The 20,044-nt window shown below is 41.0% G+C and overlaps 1 protein-coding gene across 7 annotated transcripts; it reads right to left on the bottom strand.

The window, feature by feature from the left end:
- Nucleotides 1-545: 545 nt before the first annotated feature.
- LOC100698420 (membrane-spanning 4-domains subfamily A member 8) lies at nt 546-19,874 on the bottom strand. Of its 7 annotated transcripts, none has more exons than XR_003222216.1 (7): nt 19,417-19,550; nt 17,351-18,156; nt 13,433-13,630; nt 12,272-12,388; nt 1,721-4,054; nt 870-1,419; nt 546-675 (listed from the first exon to the last, which is right to left on the bottom strand). XR_003222216.1 is itself a non-coding variant. In XM_025911567.1 (7 exons), exons 3-6 carry the CDS (start codon nt 13,607-13,609, stop codon nt 1,252-1,254), a joined length of 519 nt encoding a protein of 172 aa, XP_025767352.1. In that variant the 5' UTR covers nt 13,610-13,630; nt 19,417-19,468; nt 19,775-19,874; the 3' UTR covers nt 546-675; nt 870-1,251. The 7 variants fall into 7 exon arrangements, 4 of the variants coding, with proteins under 4 accessions (XP_025767352.1, XP_025767353.1, XP_013130497.1 ...); XR_003222217.1 differs by lacking the exon at nt 17,351-18,156 and having other exon boundaries at nt 1,721-1,777; nt 3,965-4,054; nt 19,417-19,527; XM_025911567.1 differs by lacking the exon at nt 17,351-18,156 and adding an exon at nt 19,775-19,874 and having other exon boundaries at nt 1,721-1,777; nt 19,417-19,468.
- Nucleotides 19,875-20,044: the final 170 nt, after the last annotated feature.

Below are 20,044 nucleotides of genomic sequence, written 5' to 3'. Positions count from 1 at the left end.
GACGAAACTTGAAAAACTCTTGAGTCATTTCAAGACACCACAATGACGAAAACACTCAGCCCGCAGCTTCACAAAAAGAGTTCATAACCCATCTCTTGACATCATGGATCATATTTCTATATACAGTATATGCATGATCTCAAAAGCTTGAAGATGGCTTCAAATTACATATCATTATAGAATTTTAAATACGTTTATTCTAATAATAACTATGCTTAAAAATGTGATAACCTTTTTAAGCATAGTTATAATATTAGAAGTGGTTGCTTTTGCCACTAAAACACACTGTATCTAACCTCATGCACACTTGATGGTCACAACTAAAATAATAACATCACTGCCAAAAGTATATAGACAGTGTTGCCTCAGTGCCTCACCTTCAATGACTAAAGACATACAGCCCTCACGTCTGTAGTCAAATGCTGATGAAATGTGCAACAGATTCTGTTATTTTCATGTAACATGGACCAATATAGTAAAAAAAAACAAACAAAAAAAACAAAACCAAAGCAAAACAACAAAGTAATAAGAGAAGTGCATGATAATGTTGCAGTACAGAGTCAAAGCTGTAAAGGCCCATGCTTACAATGCTTCACAGCACAATTACATTCAGACTGTAGGCTCAGTGGTATCTTCCTCTAGAAGTGGTTTGTAGAGCTCTGGGTCATCAGTGCTCTAAAAAAGAAAATATTGGTAAAGTAAAATGAATAAATCTGTTTGGCTTTTGAGCTAGTCACCAAATATTCATAAACTTCCACATAAGAACTCACACAAAACAAAAACAAAAGAAAAAAAAACCCCTCCACATATTCAGCCAACAGTCTCTGCTTAAATAACAGTTTCCCCTTGAAGTGATGCTAGTCTGTTACCTTGGTTTGTCCCTTTTCTTTGCTCTTCAGACTCTTGATCCCTAAGACGACTGAGCTGATGGTGACACAGAGCTCCAGGACTGACAGCACAATTAGCACAGCAATGATGCTTCTGTAGAGCATCTGTTGGGATACAAACAACAGTGTTCAATTTTATTGCAGTAATACCCCTGTGACTCAGGCTCAGACCCTTTGAACGGAGAGCGGGCAGAGACTTCTGTACAGACGTGACTGTGATCGCAACATCATCCTACAGTCAAAAACCTACATACACTATTATCTGATCACCAGCTGCAAATCCACAGATTTCAGAAGCAGAAACCTGTGATCATATCTACGAAACAATTAAAACCGTATATTTTCCACTTGTCAGTTAGGTATTTTAACCTGAACTACCCTTACCTACACTTACCATAATTACTGTTTCGCCGCCGTAGCATTCCTCACAAATTTCCGACCAATATATATTAGATACACTGATGCTATACAGCACAATGGCTGCAATGGCAAAAGCAACCCCAGTCAGATTCAGAATCACATTGATGATAACCTGAAATACAAGATGTGTCAGTTAATGTAAAATCAAATTTTAGACATTAGAAGGCTGGTCGGTTAAAAGTTTTACAGTCAGTCAGTGCAGGAAAGCTCGCAGTGGTTGGTATTAATCTTAAAAAGCTCTGCAGCTCCATCCTACATAAATACATATACATAGATGTGCATACATGAGACCTGGCGTAAACGTGTATATTGAAATAGAATATTATACTTCTACTTTCATATCTTCAACTTAAACAGGAAAAAGAAGAGACGAAATTCAAGTTGTCCTTCTTAGGTACATCTGAACTACTCACCAGACATGGACTTGGATAGTTGTCAGACAAAATGCTGACAATTCCAAACACGATGAACTACACAAGACAAAAAAACAAAGACATTAAAGTTACATTCCTCCAACTGAACGAGGAGACACATCATGTGTTTAAGGTGACAACAAGAAACTGCAATATATCAATTAAACCACAGAAGTAAGGGATTAAGATTTCCAATAATAAAACACATTTGATTTCATAAGATCCTCCTGCTTTTTCTTAAGCACCAACTCTGATACTCTACATACTCTGAACCGGGGTTTCTCAACCACTGTGCTGTGGCACATAGGTGTGCTGTCAGAAATGGTCAGGTGTGCCGTGGAAGATTATCTGGTTCCACCTGATTCGTACTCTAATTCGTTGTACTCTTCCACTAGAAGGCAGTACAACTACCTGCTCTAATTAAATGGGTTGCCAACTGCCAGTAAAACAGAAGAAGACGAGGGAGATATTACACAATAGTCATGCAGTGAGACGATGCAGCGTGTAATACCAATAGATAAATATTTGAAAAGAACCTGACCTGGGTCCTGGAGAAAATTCCTACCCAGATGAAGGAACTAGCATGAGTAGTGGTCATGATCTCTGTCATTCCAGGAAAGGAGCAGATAATGAGGAACATTGACTTTGTTTTGTTTGATAAACAATGAAATGTTTCTGAGGATAAATATTAAATTGACATTTATTTTTGTTTGGCAATCACTTAACAGCTATAGCAGTAACTGGTATTTGTTTTGTATTCGTTTTTGCATTTTGATCTTTCAATTCAAGTCAAAGTCAAAGTAAACTTTATTGTCATCTCTGCCATATACAGTTCAGTATATAGAGAGACGAGAAGACCAGGCTCCAGTTCTATACAGTGCAAAAGAACAACAATAAATATAGGAAGAGTAAGAATAAGAAGAATAAATATATGTACTATTTGAGACTGAGGTAAGGGGAGTAAAATATACACTTTGAGGTAAAAAGGATTAATAACAGTCTAAAAATTTACAATTGAAATTTTGAACTGACTTTGAAGCGGTTTAAAATGACCAACGTAGCAGCTTTACAGTTTACAGTGTGAAATAATTGATCTGTCATTAGTTGTTATCAGTAAACTGCTGTAGAATTAACTGCTATTTGTTTTTGATCTGATCTGATCTTTGTATCTTCATCTTTTAATTGCATTATCAGTTAACACTCTTAGGCTAACTGCTGTTTGTTTCTGATCCTTGCATTTGATCTCGGGATTAATTTCTGTCATCAGTTGATGACAAGTAAACAGTCTTGGGGCTATCTGTTTTGTTTTTGCATTTGATCTTAGCATCTTGATCTTATAATCTAAAATTAACTGCTTTTCTGATTATGCCATATGATTTTCTTTGATTGATTCATATATACAGTTAATTGCGTGAGTCAATTTCGAAATTAATTTTCATTTTTGTTTGGTTTGATTCTGAAGACGATTACTCTTCAGTTAATTGCTAAATTGACTTTTATTTTTGTTTGATTAATTTTTAATCAAGTACTGATACAGATTCTTTTTTAGTTAATTCTTACATTGATTTTTGACATTGTTGATTTCACCTTTTATTAGTTTAGTACAGTGTGTTTGTTTTTGAATTATTTACCAGCTGGGTTGAACAGCTCTGATTTTGCTTGCTTTAAATTAGAATAATTAAATTTGCAGTTTTACTTCAGAATTACTTTCTTTACAATTGAAGTTTGCAGTTTTGTGAAAAGAGAAAAACATTGCATTGTCATCATTTTCAAATAGAGGTTGATCGTCTAATTCTTAGCAATTGATGAAGATGAATTTAGTTTTTGGTTTCAAAGAATAACAGAGAAAAAAACATAACAGAAAAGTAAAGGAAAGAAATAATAATTACACCTGCGAGTAAGAGAGTCCTTATTCCTAGATATAGCATCTTGTCTTGGGGGGGAAATAGCCAGGAGTGGAACCATATTCCAAATAGAGAAGCAAGCTAATGAAGAATATGAGCAACCAGAATGGATGGAAAAAGGGAGAAAATCAGGAGGCTCCAAGAGGAAGGAAATGGACAAGAAGCGAGAGCACGTGATGATAACCTTAGATATGTGCTATTGGATGCTAAGAGGAAAAGAAAGACAAGTAAGAATCCAAGATCCAAACTACAAGTTACAAGGTGAAGACCAAAAATTACAAACATCATCACAAAGAACAAACAAAGAAGGGGTACAGACTACAACACCTGGAGCTTCTACCTGACTGTTTGAGTTTGCCTAGATCTGACAGCACACCTGGGAACACCGGTCATCCAGTGAAGTTGAATCCAGGGACAATGAATGTCACACCTGAGGGAGAGGGAGAGAAACAACAGCTGATTTCTTTGTGTGGAGGAAAGAAGATGGTCCTTTTTAAAGGAGGAGAACGTGAGATTGAAGAAGAAGCTGAAGAGGAATTATCTGCATTGATCAGCAGAGGTAGCGGTGTGCACTGGACCAGACTGGAGGTAAAAAAGCAACAACAGCCACTTGCTATGCCAGTTCATATAACAATGACAGGAGAACCAGTTTATCTCAGAGATATAGAAGGACTGGTGAGAAAAACCACCTTTGTGTGCTGGAGCACCAGCATGGATTTCAACTTTTGAAGACAACACAGCAGGAGAGGCACTTGCCATTAGAGACCTTCTCGTGCCTTGCTTTCTTGAACAGAAGGGGTAACACAGTGCATGAAAACTGCTGGAAGGAATTAGGATTGGCTCTGGAACCCATGATAGCGATCAATTTGATCCCTTCAGGAACACTCTGTGGGAACATATGAGAACCCTGTACCCGGGAATGAAAATCTAAGGGCACTTAAAGGATTGAAGTTGGAAGCCAATGAGTCCTTGACTAAATATCTGGAACGAGTAGCCCTACTTTGAGAACATCACACAGGAGTGCTGCCTGATAGGAGTGAGGCAACCGTACACTTGTGGAGAAATCAGAGTGAAATTGGTTTGCCAAGATCTGTGCAAGACTTGCTTGATGGGGTGGTTGGATTGAGTTTTATGACAGATTTGTTATGGAGAAAGCACTTGCAACATTATGTCAGGTGACTGTCCGATGTCCGACCCAATATCCACAACAAATGAGGGCCCAGAGATCGACAGCTGGACCACAAGGAAGGATTCCAGACTATGGCGAAGGAAGAGTAACAAACTACAGACAAATGCTCCAGCCAGTGGTGGTCCCCGAGATTTGGAGCAAAACCCATATTGATGGGGCCCTGGAGTATATGTAAGTCCAGTTACAACACCTAAGACAGAGGCAATGGTGACGTGTACAAATGAGGGTGAGAAGATCTCCTTAATGGCTGATACTGGAGCAAAAATTTCAACATTGAACATTTTAACCATTGTCAACAAACACTCTACAGCTGAACTGACTTGGACTCAGGAAGGAGGAGTGCGTTTTTGACACCAAACAGATATTGGCACAAGCAGTGGCCCTTGCCTCACCAGACTACAAGACTGATTTTTTCATGGATGTTTCTGAAAAAGACGGAATTGTAAATGCCATGCTTTTTCAGAAAAAGGAGGGAGTAAAACAGAAGATTGGACAATATGGAAAAGCACAAGCAAAAGTCAACCATTAAAAAAAACAAACAACAAAAAAACAACAACAAAAAAACCATCAAAAACCATTAAAAATCAACATTAACCATGGAGTTTTGGCATTTTTTGCGCTCACATTCATTTCTTTGACATCATCAAGGAAGATAAAGATCTCCAGCATGGTTACACAGCCGTATATCACTTATGGCACGCAAGCAGTCAACATGGCTGAAGGAATGATGTCAGTGGAACATCAACAACATGACTGCATAGAGAAAGCAGTTAAGGACAACAGATTGAGATCAGATCTACAAACTGAGCCATTGGAGCATACAGATCTCACCTTGTATACTGACAGATGTTACAGAGGAGCAAATTTGCTATGGTGAGTCAGAGCCATGATGGATAGTGTGAAAGTGTAGCTCTCACCAAAGCACTACAACTCTCAGACGGAAAAAGAGTGAACATCTATACAGACTCAGCAATTCATGTTGTTGTTGCTGTTCTTGGAAAGTTTAATATACATGTGTGTTGTCCTGATAAACAACTGGTAAAGGACTTTTAAGGCTTATTCACTCTTTTAACCTGGTACAGTTCGTGCCTGGACCTACACATGAGCACGGACACACACTGGACCTTGTTCTGTCATATGGTCTGCCTGTCACTAATCTGGAGATCTGTGACTCTATACTCTCAGATTGTTTGCCTGTGTTATTCAATGTTGGTTTTACACATACTGTAGTTAAATCTTGTGCTGCCGCTCGGTGCTATTGGGTTATTAACCCCTCCACTGCCGCGCAGTTTTCTGCTGCTTTTAATCAGCTCTGTGGCCCTTCTGACTTGGTCTCCTCTCATACAGAATAGCTTAATTCCTGGTTTTATTCTTGCTGTCAAACAATCTTGGACTCTGTGACTCCATTAAAAACCAGCCTAAGGCCAAACCTGAGCCTTGGTTTAATGACAGAACTCGTGCTGTTAAGAGGGACTGTCATCGAGCAGAACGCAGAAAAAGGATAAAATGCAAGTGTCATTTCTAATTCTAAAAGAACACTGTCAAAGAGGCAAAAGAGAATATTTTGCAAATATTATCTCTTCCAACCGTCATAACCCACGTGTGTCATTTAAGATTATTATATCTGTTCTTAATACTCCACCAAATGTCTGTTTGGAAGTTTCTCCTGATATCTGCAATAATTTTCTGAGCTTTTTTATTGAAAAGTTTGTCACCATCAGTCCCTTGCACTGCTGTTTTTACTCAGTTTGAGTTTGTGATCCTCTCCACTTTAGAGGATGTGGTTCGCCATATTAAGCCTGCAGGTTCCCCTGGGATCTTTTCCTACCTTGATTTTTTAAAGAAATTTTACTTAGTATAGGGCAGTCTGTCCTTGACATTATTAACAGCAGTCTTTCCTCTGGTATGTTTCCTGCAAATTTCAAACATGCAGCCACTGCTTAACAAACCTGGCCTTGATCACACAGTATTAGCTAATTCTAGGCCTATTTCCAAGCTGCCTTTACTTTCCAAGGTTTTAGAGAAAATTGTTTTTTGTCAACTGAAATATTTTCTAGATAATAATGGAATCCTTGAGGGTTTTCACTCAGGTTTTAAAACCCTTCATAGCACAGAATTTGCATTATTAAGTGCTTTTAATGACATCCTGCTGGCATGTGATTCTGGTAACCACGTTGTTCTGGTCTTGCTTGACCTAAATGCTGTCTTTGACAAAGTAGACCACAATATTCTAATATCTCGATTAAATGATCTAGTGGGTATCGGTGGCACTGCACTTAATTGGTTTAGGTCTTATTTGGCAAATAGAATTTTCTCTGTCAACCCTCTCACTCCTGAATCATCTTCTGCTTCTCTGTCATGTGGCGTCCCACAGGGCTCAACTTTAGGGCTACTGCTGTTTTTACTGTATTTATTGCATCTGGGTTTCAACCTTTTCATTGCTGATGACTGCCAAATTTATTTGCCACTAAAGAAAAAGGATGGCATCTCCATAAAACATGTCTCGACATGCCTAGCTTGGTTGGCTTTAAACTTTTAAAATTTTAATGAAAAGAAAAAAGAGGAGCTGGTGTTTGGACCCAGTGGTCCCTGTAAGTCCTCCTCTGATTTGGGACCCCCGGAAGTTTATTTTAAACCTGTTATTACCGACCTTGGTTTTAAATTGGGCCGTGATTTTAAATTGGACAGCCAAATTAGAGCAGTGGTGAGGTCCAGTTTTTATCATTTAAGGTGACTGGCAAGAGCGAAATCTTTTCTTTCTAGGCAGAACTTTGAAACAGTGATCCATGCCTTTATTTCTTCCCATCTAGACTACTGTAACTCACTCTATGTGGGGGTCAGTCAGCCATTACTCTCATGTCTGCAGCTGGTCCAAAATGCCGCTGCACGACTGCTAACGGGAACTCATAAAAGAGGGCATATAACCCCTGTGCTGGCCTCACTGCACCAGCTGCCTGTATCTTTTAGAGTTCATTTTAAAATTCTTATGTTTGTTTTAAAATGCTTTCAGTCTTGCCCCGCCTTACCTCTCTGAGCTTCTTCAACCCTACACACCCTGTTGGTCTCTTAGGTCAGCTGACTAGTTGCTCATGGAAGTACCGAGATCCAGGAGGAAGCTCACAGGGGACAGGGCTTTTTCTATTGTTGCTCTTAAATTATGGAATAACTTGCCCTTGCATGTTAGAGAGGCCCATTCACTGTCCACTTTCAAAGCACGTCTTCAAACCTGTTTTTTTCTTAGGCTTTTGACCTCAGTGAGACTTAGTTTTCTCTTGTAATTAAATTAGTTAGTTAATAACTAATTTAATTATTTTACTTTTTTCTTTTATTTGGCTTTTATTTATATCTTATGTAAATTTTATTATTTGGTTTCATTTTACAGCACTTTGATCAGCTGTGGTTGTTTTAAAGTATGATGATTATGACAACGACCATCACATCAATCAACGGATTCCACTTTAATAATAAACATCTGGCAAAGGTGGAGAAAGCTCTAGGCATTACTCATCTGTGGAGCATTTTACCATTCAGCATCGTAGGGCATTGTAGAAAGAGCTAATTAAATTTTAAAGAGGAAAATAACCAAACCAATATTTGTGTATAACAAAGGGTATGGCAGATTTGTCATGTCTAAAACGGAGTTATGTAATAACAAACACTGGTCCACATGACTGAGGTATTTTCCTTGAAGGTAGCCAATCACTAAAAAGTAGAATACAACTAGCGGGGGCATGTGCTAGGATGTCATGCCATTAAAAAAAAAAAAGGCAAAAAAAAGAAAGAAAAATGTAACCCATTAAGTTTATCCTTGATAAATCCAATTATAACGTGCCATTACGGCCAGAGGATCAAGAATTTAAATGCATGCTAGCTTTGCATATGCAACGCATGCCTGATAATTGTTCTGCTTTTGTTTCCTATAGCACCCAACTTGACCACACCGCCAGTTTTCACGCCAAAGGAGGGTAATTACACATGTCTGATGTGGAGGAATTTTACCAAAGGGGGAGAGGTAAGCCCTGACTGGGGTAACAACACCATAAATGTCACTTTATGGTCAAATTCCTAAAAAAATTATTTTGATATCAAGGGCAGATTTTTTTTTTTTTTGGTATTGTGGAGGAAAGAAACTGTTAAATTTCCTGCCCAGTACCTGGTCCAGTTCGGACTGCCAGTAACAGTTATAGGACATAGGCAAAAGGTAAGTCTAAAAATCAAACTAGATGGTCCACAATAGACAGTTTTAATCTCATACTATATTTTCCAACATATATAGATGCAATAGGAATACCAAGACGAGTTCCAGATGAATATATATTGGCAAACCCAATAGCCAACGGGGTTTAAATCTATAGTACTTTGGATAACAACCAATAACAATGTTGACTGTATTAATTATTTTTATTACAATGTGCAGAGATTTTCTAACCCAGTGGTTTGTAAACTGTGATGCGTACCACTAGTGGTACTTGGGCTCTCTCTGGTGGTATGCGGGAAATCTCCAATTTATTTTAAGATCATTGTGGAGGTATGCAAAGACAACACGAGAGTTCCTGAGGCTCTTCTAGGAGCCAGAGTAGACCAGAAAACATCTCCCCGAGCGTGAGTCCTCTATGAAGAGCAGCCTTTCCTTATAGCCAGCGGTCACGGCCGCTACAGAGCGCTGGCGGGTTCATTTCCCTGGGCCTTAAAACCAAAACCAAAAATCTAGCAGCTTAATCGCCACAACAAAAATTAAAACGTACAGCTCTGCTATCACTCCAACATAAATGAAAACAGAAAACTAAACAGCAGTGATGTTTGTAGGGTTACTGAAGTTGGGCTAGCTGGTATATAATGATGTGCTGCAAGGCTAGCGACACAGCTATGGTTAGCATAACATAAACACAGTGAAGCTGGAGGATGAACACTAAATTTTTTCCACTCGATAAAAGTCAACGTGAGGGTTCCCGATGGTTAGGGACAAATGCAATCGTATGGCAGGATGCTGTAAACGGACCAAACTTCAGTCAGGAGAACAACCGCAAAAATTAGGTTAGTCATCAATATACTGCTGCATGGGCTGTGTTGTAATTACATCGTAAGGTTTTAAAAACTGAGTTTTAAAATGAATAGTGATGATCAAAACTGAGAGAGGCCAACAGTGATTACTGACTTTTTTAAGGGCCTTGTTCAGATTAAATAGAACAAGATACAAAACATTAAAACATGTTAAAAACACAACAGCCTTAATAAATGCAGAGTAGTTTGGACCTGGAAGCAGGGTTCATTAGGTCATCACTTAAAGACTGGATATCCCACCTGCTGTCAATGTTTTAATGCAGTACAGTTGTTATTATTATCACTTGTCACATCCTGTTTATGACAGATGCCAGGAATGCAATAGCAGGACTCTCAGAACAGCTGACGTTAAAGTCACTTATGACAGTCCAGAATAGGACGGGTCAGTTACCAGGGCATTATCAAATGAGATGAAGGAATTTTCTGGGATAGCGGGTCCTCTGGGTGAGTGGTTGAAAAATAAATTTATAGAATATAAAGCTTTTATTTTATCACTGATGGTGTCATTGGCTACATTCACAGCTATATTGACTTGTTGTGGATGTTGTCTAATCCAATGTTTGAGTACAGTAATTAACAGATAACAACGGCACTAATGGAAAAACATGCAGCACCATCCTATCAGATGCCATTGCTGGTTGGGATCAGAGCTGAATCAGGTGAGGAGGATTCATGGCTGAGCCGAGACATAAGTTGGAACACTTTATGTTGAGAAGTAAGAAGGGCTAAATGTACATTGCTCATTTGCATGCTTAGGCTTTTAATGATTAAAAAGAAACATTGAATCATGTTTAGAAGGTAAAATGTGTCACGCCCGGTGTGGCAGGCGTGTGGAATTTGTAGAGAGGACCCAAAAGGCGGCAGCTCTGGTGCAGGTGAGTATTTATTTACAGGAGTGGGTACAAACAGCAATGGCGGGTGAACATGAAACCGGAAAACCTAAACTGGGTAAAACTAACAAAACAAACCAGAAACGAAGGTGCAGGAAGGTCCGGGGAAATACAAACGGAGAGTCGCAGGGAGACTGAGGGGAAACAACACAGACGAACCAGCAACGAGGACGAGTGAACACACACAATAAATACACACCAGTAATCAGGGGGATGGGAAACAGGAGGGAACACACCTGGGAGACATAACAGCTGATGAGGTGGGGGAACGTAAACAGGACACTCTGACATAAGACAAAGACCTTCAAAATAAAACAGGAACACATACATGTAAAGACACGGACTAACCACAGGAATGCACGGCAGAAAAGCATGAACACAAACCGAGGAGGAACAGAAACCATAGTACCATAATAGAAAACACAAAACGCTGGGTCAAAAGGACCCAGGATCATGACAAAATGTCTATGTCCGTTTGGTGCGTTTACCTGAGGGGACAGGTTAATGGTCTATAAGACCCAACTACTGACCAAAGGAGGGCAACAGCTGATTTTACACTGGCTTGAGCACAGGACTCCACTCCAGTTAAGAGGGAAAGGCTGAGTATTACACTGGAAGGACGTCTGTTGGATAGCAGCTGAACAAAACACGTTCTTTTGATTCACATGTAAAACACATGTAAAAGGGGGGATATGTTAGGATTTAAAATGATTAAATAGAGCTGTTTTTTAATATTTTTATATACACATCACATGTACTCATAAACTTGTTGGCGCTCCGTGTTTTTGAGGGTCAGGAGCCTCTTTCAGTGCCATGTCTGGACTGAAATATTGAGAATTGGCGTAAAGCGCAGAGGGTCTATTTTGCTACATGCTCACACATCACACCAAATAACAGTCAGGATGATATTTTCTGGGCCAAGGGAGTACGAACAGAATGTCCCAAAGTTAGATAATAAATTAGAATATTAAATAATCAAGGCTAGGCAGGGAGGGTTTTATTGTCTCTGTCATTCCAGGAAAGGAGAGGATAATGAGGGATGTGAACAGACGTGAGCGGGGGAAGGAGACTCAAAGGGAGACAACAGGGCTGCCACGTCAGTTCCAGAAGAAGATAGTCATAATAATAATGTGTTATTGTTGGGATATAAAACTGTATGGCCCAATTCAGGGTCATCCTTTTTGTCGAGTCACATGGCTGCTTTCACAGAAGCAAATTAAATCTTTTTAAAAGACAGATATTTCTCCTGTACTTCCTTCGAAGAAATTGAAAATGACAGATGTCCATGTTTTTGGATATTATTTCCATATTTTGATTCGTCTGACCACAGAACAGTTTTACACTTTGCTTTTTAAATTAGCTTTGGTCCAGAGAAGATATTTCTGCCCTGTTACCAGTTAACCTAATAAGCTGCAAAATGTTTCTCCAGCAGCTCCTTTGAGTACTATTTACTTATGTGGATCCATTCTTAGTTAAAAAAATGAGGAAAGCTGCTTAGCTTGCTTACCAACCCTCCCATCCAACAAGGATAGCCGGTATAACTCATGGTCCATGATTCATCATGTTGGCTTATAAGGATTGATCCGAGGACAACATTGAGAAGCCCAATCATGATCTGCAGAGTCTGAGAAAGAAGAAGCACAGAATGAACAACTTGTGATGTACTGTAGGTGTTCAACACCAGTCATAGAATATGCTGTATACTGGAGCACTTTCTCTCAGGCTTTTTCTGTAGTGTGACAGAAAAACCCTTTTAAACTATCCATCCATTCTCTTCTGTTTATCCTTGTCAGGGTCGTGGGGGGCCTGGAGCCTATCCCAGCTGTCTTAGAGTGAGAGGCAGAGTACACCCTGGACAGTTCGCCAGTCTGTCACAGAGCTACCACATAGAGACAGACACACATTCACATTCACACCCACATACACACCTTTGAGCAATTTTAGAGTTACCAATTAACCTGACCCCACTAACAGCATTCCTTTGGACTGTGGGAGGAAGCCGGAGAACCCAGAGAAGACCGACACAAACACAGGGGGAAACATGCAAACTCGACACAGAAAGACCCCAGCCTGATGGTGGAAATGAAGTCAGGAGGAGGCAGCATCGCTAACCATCGTGCTGCCCTCTTTTAAACCACAGTGGATAAAACCTTCTCACTTTTAAGTCCAATAAATTTGTCAGTGAGAGAGTTAGACTCACGTGGAGTAAGGAAACATGACACTGATACAAAGCCGGTGGCATCAGTGACCCATATAAAATTTACCTTTACTCTGTCTTCTTGGAAGGCTTTCTGACATTAATAGGAGGCAACAATAGTTCTGACAGTGTTTTATCTCCTGAATGTTTAAATGTGCAAGTGGATGAGTGAGTTTGTTGGTAAGCCTTTGCGTTGTTGCATTATCAGGGTTTTTGTTTAAAACTGGGGGCTTAATGGTGTCAAGCGTTCATACAATGCTCCTAAAAAACATTTGTATTGCAGGACTGAAGCAAACAATTTGTGATGAGTGAGTTTGTCGGTAAGCCTTTAAAGGAGTATGTGGTGGGTGCAAAGAAGAAGCTCATTAAAAGAATATTAACTAAACATGTATCAGATTAAGTTAGCAGTTCATTTGCATTTTTAATACAACTTCTGGAGGCTTATCTGAAGCTTTTAAGGTTGTAGCTCACCCCCAGCACTATCTCAGAAGGTCTTTTGAGGCGCCTCAGGTGCTGAGACACTTTGCAGCACACTGGACTGCAGCAAAGGTTCTTGAGGATCTGGCACAGAGGAGGCCAAGGGCTATTAGGGTCAGAGGTCAAGGTGAGTATTGTGACTCCATCAGCCTTGGACACAGTGGCAGACATCCTGCCTGTAGATCCTGGAGACTGAAAGAGAGAAGAGTAGAAAAAAATGAACATAGTCTGAATCACATTAAGGCCCCAGCTGTGGAGAAATGGCTGAACTCATTGAAGTGTTAAGACAAAACATTTATTTAACTTGTGCAAATAACAAAATTAAAAATCTGAATCCCTCAATACCGATTTGTAACCCAAAGGATTTGACACAAGGCTTTGCTGTTGTTGTTTTTTTTTTTTTTTGTACAATAGCACTTTTTGCTTTTTGCACGTTCCAGCGAATTTTGCTCCAGCTCCGGAGCTGCACCGGTGCTTTGTTCCAGCAGCTCTCTTCCTCTCCGGCCCTGCCGCTACTGAAATAGGGAGTTGACCGCCCACCAGATGGCCAGGCACTCCTTTTCTACTTTACTGTACCTGGCCTCATGCTCCGACAATTTTCAGCTGATGTACACAATGGGGCGGTCAATGATGTACACAGGAGCTCGTCGACCCGGGTCATTGGGTAGGCATCAAACGGTGACACTTCGTTCATCTTGCAATAGTTCACACAGAACCATATAGACCCATCTTTCTTCACTGCAAGAACTATGGGGCTACACTAAGCACTGTGCGACTCTTCTATTATTCCCAGCTTTAACATTTCTGCCAATTCCTTTTGCACAATTTGTCTTTTGTGCTCAGATAACATGTAGTGGTGCGATTACGCCATTACGCCAGGCTGCGTTTCAAAGTGATGCTTCATGAGATTTGTATGGCTGCGCAGGGGGCAGAACACATCTGCAAAACACTGTTTTGCAGCTCACACATGCAAACGGCTTGTGTGAGCTGGTCATCACAATGGAGGGAGGCGGGAATGGTGGAATTTGGAGCCTCTGGAGCCAACTTATCTCTCTTCTTAACCAAGCTCACCAAAGAAGCGGTTTCAGCCTCTCTTCACGCTTTAAGGAGGTTGAGGTGATATATCTGTGTGGCTCCACCCCTGTCTGACTGTACCATTTTATAGTCTAGATCCCCCACTCACCGTGTGACCACGAAGGGTTCTTGCCACTTGGCAAGTAACTTTAAGCTAAAAGAAGGGAGTAATACAAGCATTTTGTCTCCCGGTGAAAACTGCCACAGTCTAGCCCCTCTGTAGTACAGGCGCTGCTGACATTCCTGGTCCTGGTGCAAATTCTCTCTTGATAACCTCCCCAGAGTGTGCAGCTTTGCTCTCAGGTCCAGGGCGTACTGAATCTCATTTTTCGCTGGGCTTGGACCTTCCTTTCAGTTTTCTTTAATCAGGTCCAACACCTGCTTTCTGCCGAACAGTAACTCTAAGGGACAATATCCCGTGGAGGCCTGGGGCACCTCCTGCAATGCAAACAACAGAGGGCAGGGGTGTCAAACGTACGGCCCGCGGGCCGGATCAGGCCCGCAAACAGGTTTAATCCGGCCCGTGAGATGATTTTGTAAAGTATAAAAATGAGCTGCAATTTTTCAAAAAAGAAACTGCTGTTCCAATTGCATCCATTGGATGGCGCAATAGCAATTGTGAGCTACTTTGTTTTGCCCGCATAATTTGAAACCTGATATGCTTTGGCACCCTCATTGCCCCAATATGTCTCTGTCAAAAAAGAGAAAAGTGGACACAGAGTGCAGAGTGTTCCAAGAAAAATGGTCATCCTCCTATTTATTCACGGAAGTGAATGGGAAAGCTGTATGTTTGGTGTGTTCCCAGCATGTTGCAGTGCTGAAAGAATATAACCTCCGTCGCCACTATGTGAGTCTTCATGCCGACAAATATGACAACTTTCAAGGACAGCGGAGAAGAGAGAAGATGAATGAACTGTTGGCATCAGTGACGCTGCAGTGAAAGCTAGCTACCTCATTGCTAACGAAATTGCACTAGCATTTAGTGAGGGTGAATTTGTAAAAACATGTATGATGAAGGCATCGGAGATTGCGTGCCCTGAAAAGCGCCAGGCCTTTGCAAATATCAGCCTGACAAGAAACACAGTTGCCAACAGGATTTCTGATCTTTCAGCAGATTTGGACAGCCAGTTGAAGCAAAAAGTAAAGTCATTTATTGCGTTTTCAGTTGCAATTGATGAAGGCACGGACATTACAGATGTTGCACAACTGGCAGTTTTCATCCGCGGAGTTGATGACACATTGACCGTCACTGAGGAGTTCGTGGATTTGGTGCCGATGACAGATACAACGACCGCAGCTGATATTTTCACTGCACTCGTCGGCGCGCTGGACAGGGTCGGAGTGGACTGGTCCCGCGCTGTCAGCCTACAGATCGTGCGCCCTCAATGATCGGGAAGAAAGCAGGCGTTGTAAAAAAGTTCAGAGATAAAGTGCAATCTGCAAATGGAGGACTTGATTTTTGGACTTTTCACTGTATTTTGCACCAGGAGGCTTTGTGTTGCAAGTCACTGAAAATGGATAAGGTCATGAAGGTGGTCATCCAAACTGTTAATTTCATCCAATCCAAAAGCCTCAATCACCGTCAGTTTGACAGTCTCCTCAGAGAGAAAGACCACATCTATGGCCTGCCATACCACACTGAGGTAAGATGGTTGAGCCGAGGTGCTGTGCTGAGGTGTTTCTTTGATTTACGAGAAGAAATTGAACAGTTTATGGAAGAAAAGGGCAAACCAGTGTTAGAATTTCATTGCGCAGAATGGATGCAGGACCTTGCATTTATGGTGGATGTTACAGAGCACCTGAATAACTTGAACAAACAGCTGCAAGGACGCAACAAAGTTGTCATGCAGTATTATGACAGCATACGTTCTTTCAAGTTGAAGCTGTTATTGTGGGAGACGCAGCTCACCGGCGGTGATGCAGCTCACTTCCCCTGTCTGAAAAATGTGTGCACGACCCAAAGTGTGGCAGATATGAAGCGGTTCAAAGATAAAATAATGGGACTGTTACTAGAGTTTGAGCAACGATTTCAGATTTTTGGTGAACTGGAGAAAAACTTCAAAGTTCTTTGCTCGCCGTTCACCGTGAATCCCTCTGATCTGCCCGTCAGGATCCAATTTGAAATAATAGACTTGCAGTGTGACTCGGATTTGAAGGGCAAATTTGCCGCAGCTGGCTTGAACACATTCTATCAGAATCTCTTGCCAGGTTACCCCAACTTGACAGCCCTTGCTGCAAAACTGTTGTGCATGTTCGGAACCACATATCTTTGTGAGCAAGTTTTCTCTGTAATGAGCATAAATAAAAGAAAACTGCGCTCAAGACTCACGCACAAGCACTTGAATCACATCCTGAACTTGGCTGCCGCTCAGGATGTGACGCCTGATATTGATGAGCTGGTGAAAACTAAAAGATGCCAGGTATCAGGGGTCAAATAAACTATGCAACCCCACTGAAAGTGCCGCATGAGACACCCTGATATAGTTCTGTGATCTGTGATATACTTCTGTGAATCACTGAGGCACTGTGTGCTTGTGTGCTCTTTGTCCTCAGAATTTTCAAATAACTTGAGGTGTTTTATGATTAATAGCAATGTTGTGCCTGTATTATTTTGAACATACTGTCCACAGGCTCTAGCTTTATTTTTTATGTTGATCATATTAAAACAAAGAAAAGGATCTGAAGTTGTTGTTTTTAAGTTATATATACAATGATTTTACCAGTCCGGCCCACTTGAGAATAGACTTTTCTCCATGTGGCCCCTGAACTAAAATGACACCCCTGACAGAGGGTCTAACCAGCGATCCCAATTGCATTTATCCTCGTGAATGAACTTACTAATTATGGACTTTAAAGTCTTATTCAGCCGCTCCACCAGTCAGTCTGAGGGTGGTAGATGCTGGTCCGAATAGATTTATTGCCCAGTAATCTTTTAGTGTGTGAGACAAATGAGGCAGAAATGGCTTCCGCTCCATGGCTGTGGGTTGGGCTGGTGGGGGCTGGGACCGGTCAGCCCGTCACTGGTGGACGTTCCTGTGGATGTTCCAATTGCGCTCCCAGATGGTCCTAGGCCAGCGTCACCGCAGCCTCGAGGCTTGCCAGCCGATGGCAGCAGACTCACTGCGCCATCCCGACTGGAAGTCCCTTCATGAATTGCTCCAGCACTACCGTCTTGAGCAGCTGCATCGCCCCTGGCGTGGGGGCAGGCTGTAGCCACCTGGCTGCAGCACCATGCAGCCTCCTGGTAAACGCCAATGCCAGTCCTCCGGCCCCATCCATCCCATCTGGAAGGGGTGCCGATGGTCCTCAGGGGAGAGCCCCAGCCAGTCCAGGATGGCTCTCCTAACGTCAGAAAGGACACGTACACCGTTGTGAGAAGGCTCAGTGCCACCACCTGGGCTTCCACCAGTATGCGACCGTGGTTCCCTGGAACACCTCCAGAATTGCTTGAGGGTCATCTGAGGAGCTTGGGTTTCAGCACCACTGTAACCCAAAGGACCTGACATGATGCAGAAACTTGCGTTTTGCCTTTGTTTATTTGCTACAATATCACTTTTTGCACTTTCCAGCGCACACTCCTTCGGCTCCAGATCTGCACCAGTGCTCTGCTCCAGCAGCTCTTCTCCTCTCCGGCCCGGCCACTACTGAAATAGGGAAGACATGATTAGATGATGCTTGTCGACTGTAAACACCGGCCTCCCCTGATACCACACCCTGAAGCCACTGCTTCACTCCTCCTCTGCAGCTGAGCTACCAACCACACCCTGTCACACTATTGTCTCATATTAATTCTTATAAAATCACCTTATAATCATGTTGAGCTCCATTAACTGTAACTTATACTGAATGGCTGTTAATTATAATTAAATAAAATAACTTGTATATAAATAAATGAGTACATAAAGTGATGCAGTTGTGTTTACATTTGCTGTCCATGTGCTATACATTTAACTATTAGATAAAGATGATGATTAACTGAATAACAGTACTGAAGATAAACAGTCACAGTCACTTTATTACCCATTAAACTGCTTGTTAGTGAAATATCTAATGAAAGCACTTTAAAGTATTTAAGCATGTAGATACTGGAAAGATGACCTGCTGAGTTTAAAGTGAAGAAAGGTGATTTAAGTGGTCTTTGGTAAGAGATGGGCTGGTCTGAATATTACAGAAACTGATGATCTACTTAGACAACTATCTCTAAGGTTTACAGAAAAATGTCCATAATGAAAAATTCAGTGAGGTCTGTGAGAGAAAAATACCTTGTTTATTATAGAGGTCAGAGAAGAATGGCCAGACTGCTTTGAGCTTAAACAAAGGTGTTAGGAATAAAATGATTAAATAAGTTGTTTTTGTGTGATTTTTATATACACATTGCAGTTGTGCTCATTAAGAGTTGGCACTCTGTATAATAAAGGTCAAAAGCATCAATTCAGCACTATGAATAAATTGAATTATTGAGACTGACATGCTGAGTTGCAGAACGATTTGCAAACATGCTTACACATCATAACTAATTAAAATCAGGGTGACATTTCTCAGGGGGAAGGAAGTCTGAATAGAACGTTTGAATAAGTAGAACCAACAGGCTGAGAATTGCAAGCATATCTGTGCCAGGCAGAATTAAACCAGCTCTGAAGGCAAAAGGGCTCCTATTAGCAGCGTCCACTCAATAAAGTGGCATTGGAGAGTATTTCTGAAACCGAGACTGAGAAATCATGAAACAAATATCAGACAGATTGTACTGTAATTCCATCTTCCTGTGAAATTAAGTAACAGCGTAAAGCTGGTGTATGAAAAATTCAGAACTTAATTCTCTTTTCATTAGCTTTGTTGATATTTTTGAAATCGTCTGGACTTTGTTTTTTTGATCCTCCTCATATTAGGAAAGTGCTGTTACCTACCAGAGAGAAAACTGTTGATCTGCTGTAGAGCGGAAGAAGCTTCACTTTACTCCTGTAAATGTTTGAAAGTCCAAAGTGAGTGCGCTGCTATCAGCGGCAGGGAGCGAAACTGTGTCGTCTGATCCGGGAAATCGAGCTATGATTTTGGTCAGCCTTTTTTCTGGACACTATAATATGACGCAGTATGACGTAATTCAACTATTACAGTAATACAGCTCCACCCGTGACTGGCACCACGGAGCGCATTGCAGCTTTCCAAGTTAGCCTTACAAGCTCGCTTTGATCTGCACCCCCTGTTTACCAATAATTACGTCACATTAACCTGGATTACAATACAAAATAAAACAAACCGACTTACCTGTCAGAGCAGAAGAAAAGAAAGCAAGATCCAAATTAATATCTTCTTGTATGTTTGTTGCGCAGCTGTTGTTGGATGCGAGATTTTGCCCGTTGTTCTTCCGCCCGTAAGGAAGATATAAACAAATTAACCCTTTGCTCAACAGTTACACACAAAGGTAATTGAAAATAATCCAATATAGCAGAATTACCCTCACTAGCAAAAAGGAACAACACAGTGAAAAACGTTGGTGGACTAATTTAACAATATTTTAAATGAACTCCGGTTATA

This window comes from Oreochromis niloticus, linkage group LG11, assembly GCF_001858045.2.
Source record: "Oreochromis niloticus isolate F11D_XX linkage group LG11, O_niloticus_UMD_NMBU, whole genome shotgun sequence".
Taxonomy (NCBI): Eukaryota; Metazoa; Chordata; class Actinopteri; order Cichliformes; family Cichlidae; genus Oreochromis; species Oreochromis niloticus.
This window is presented reverse-complemented; position numbering and strand designations above follow the sequence as displayed.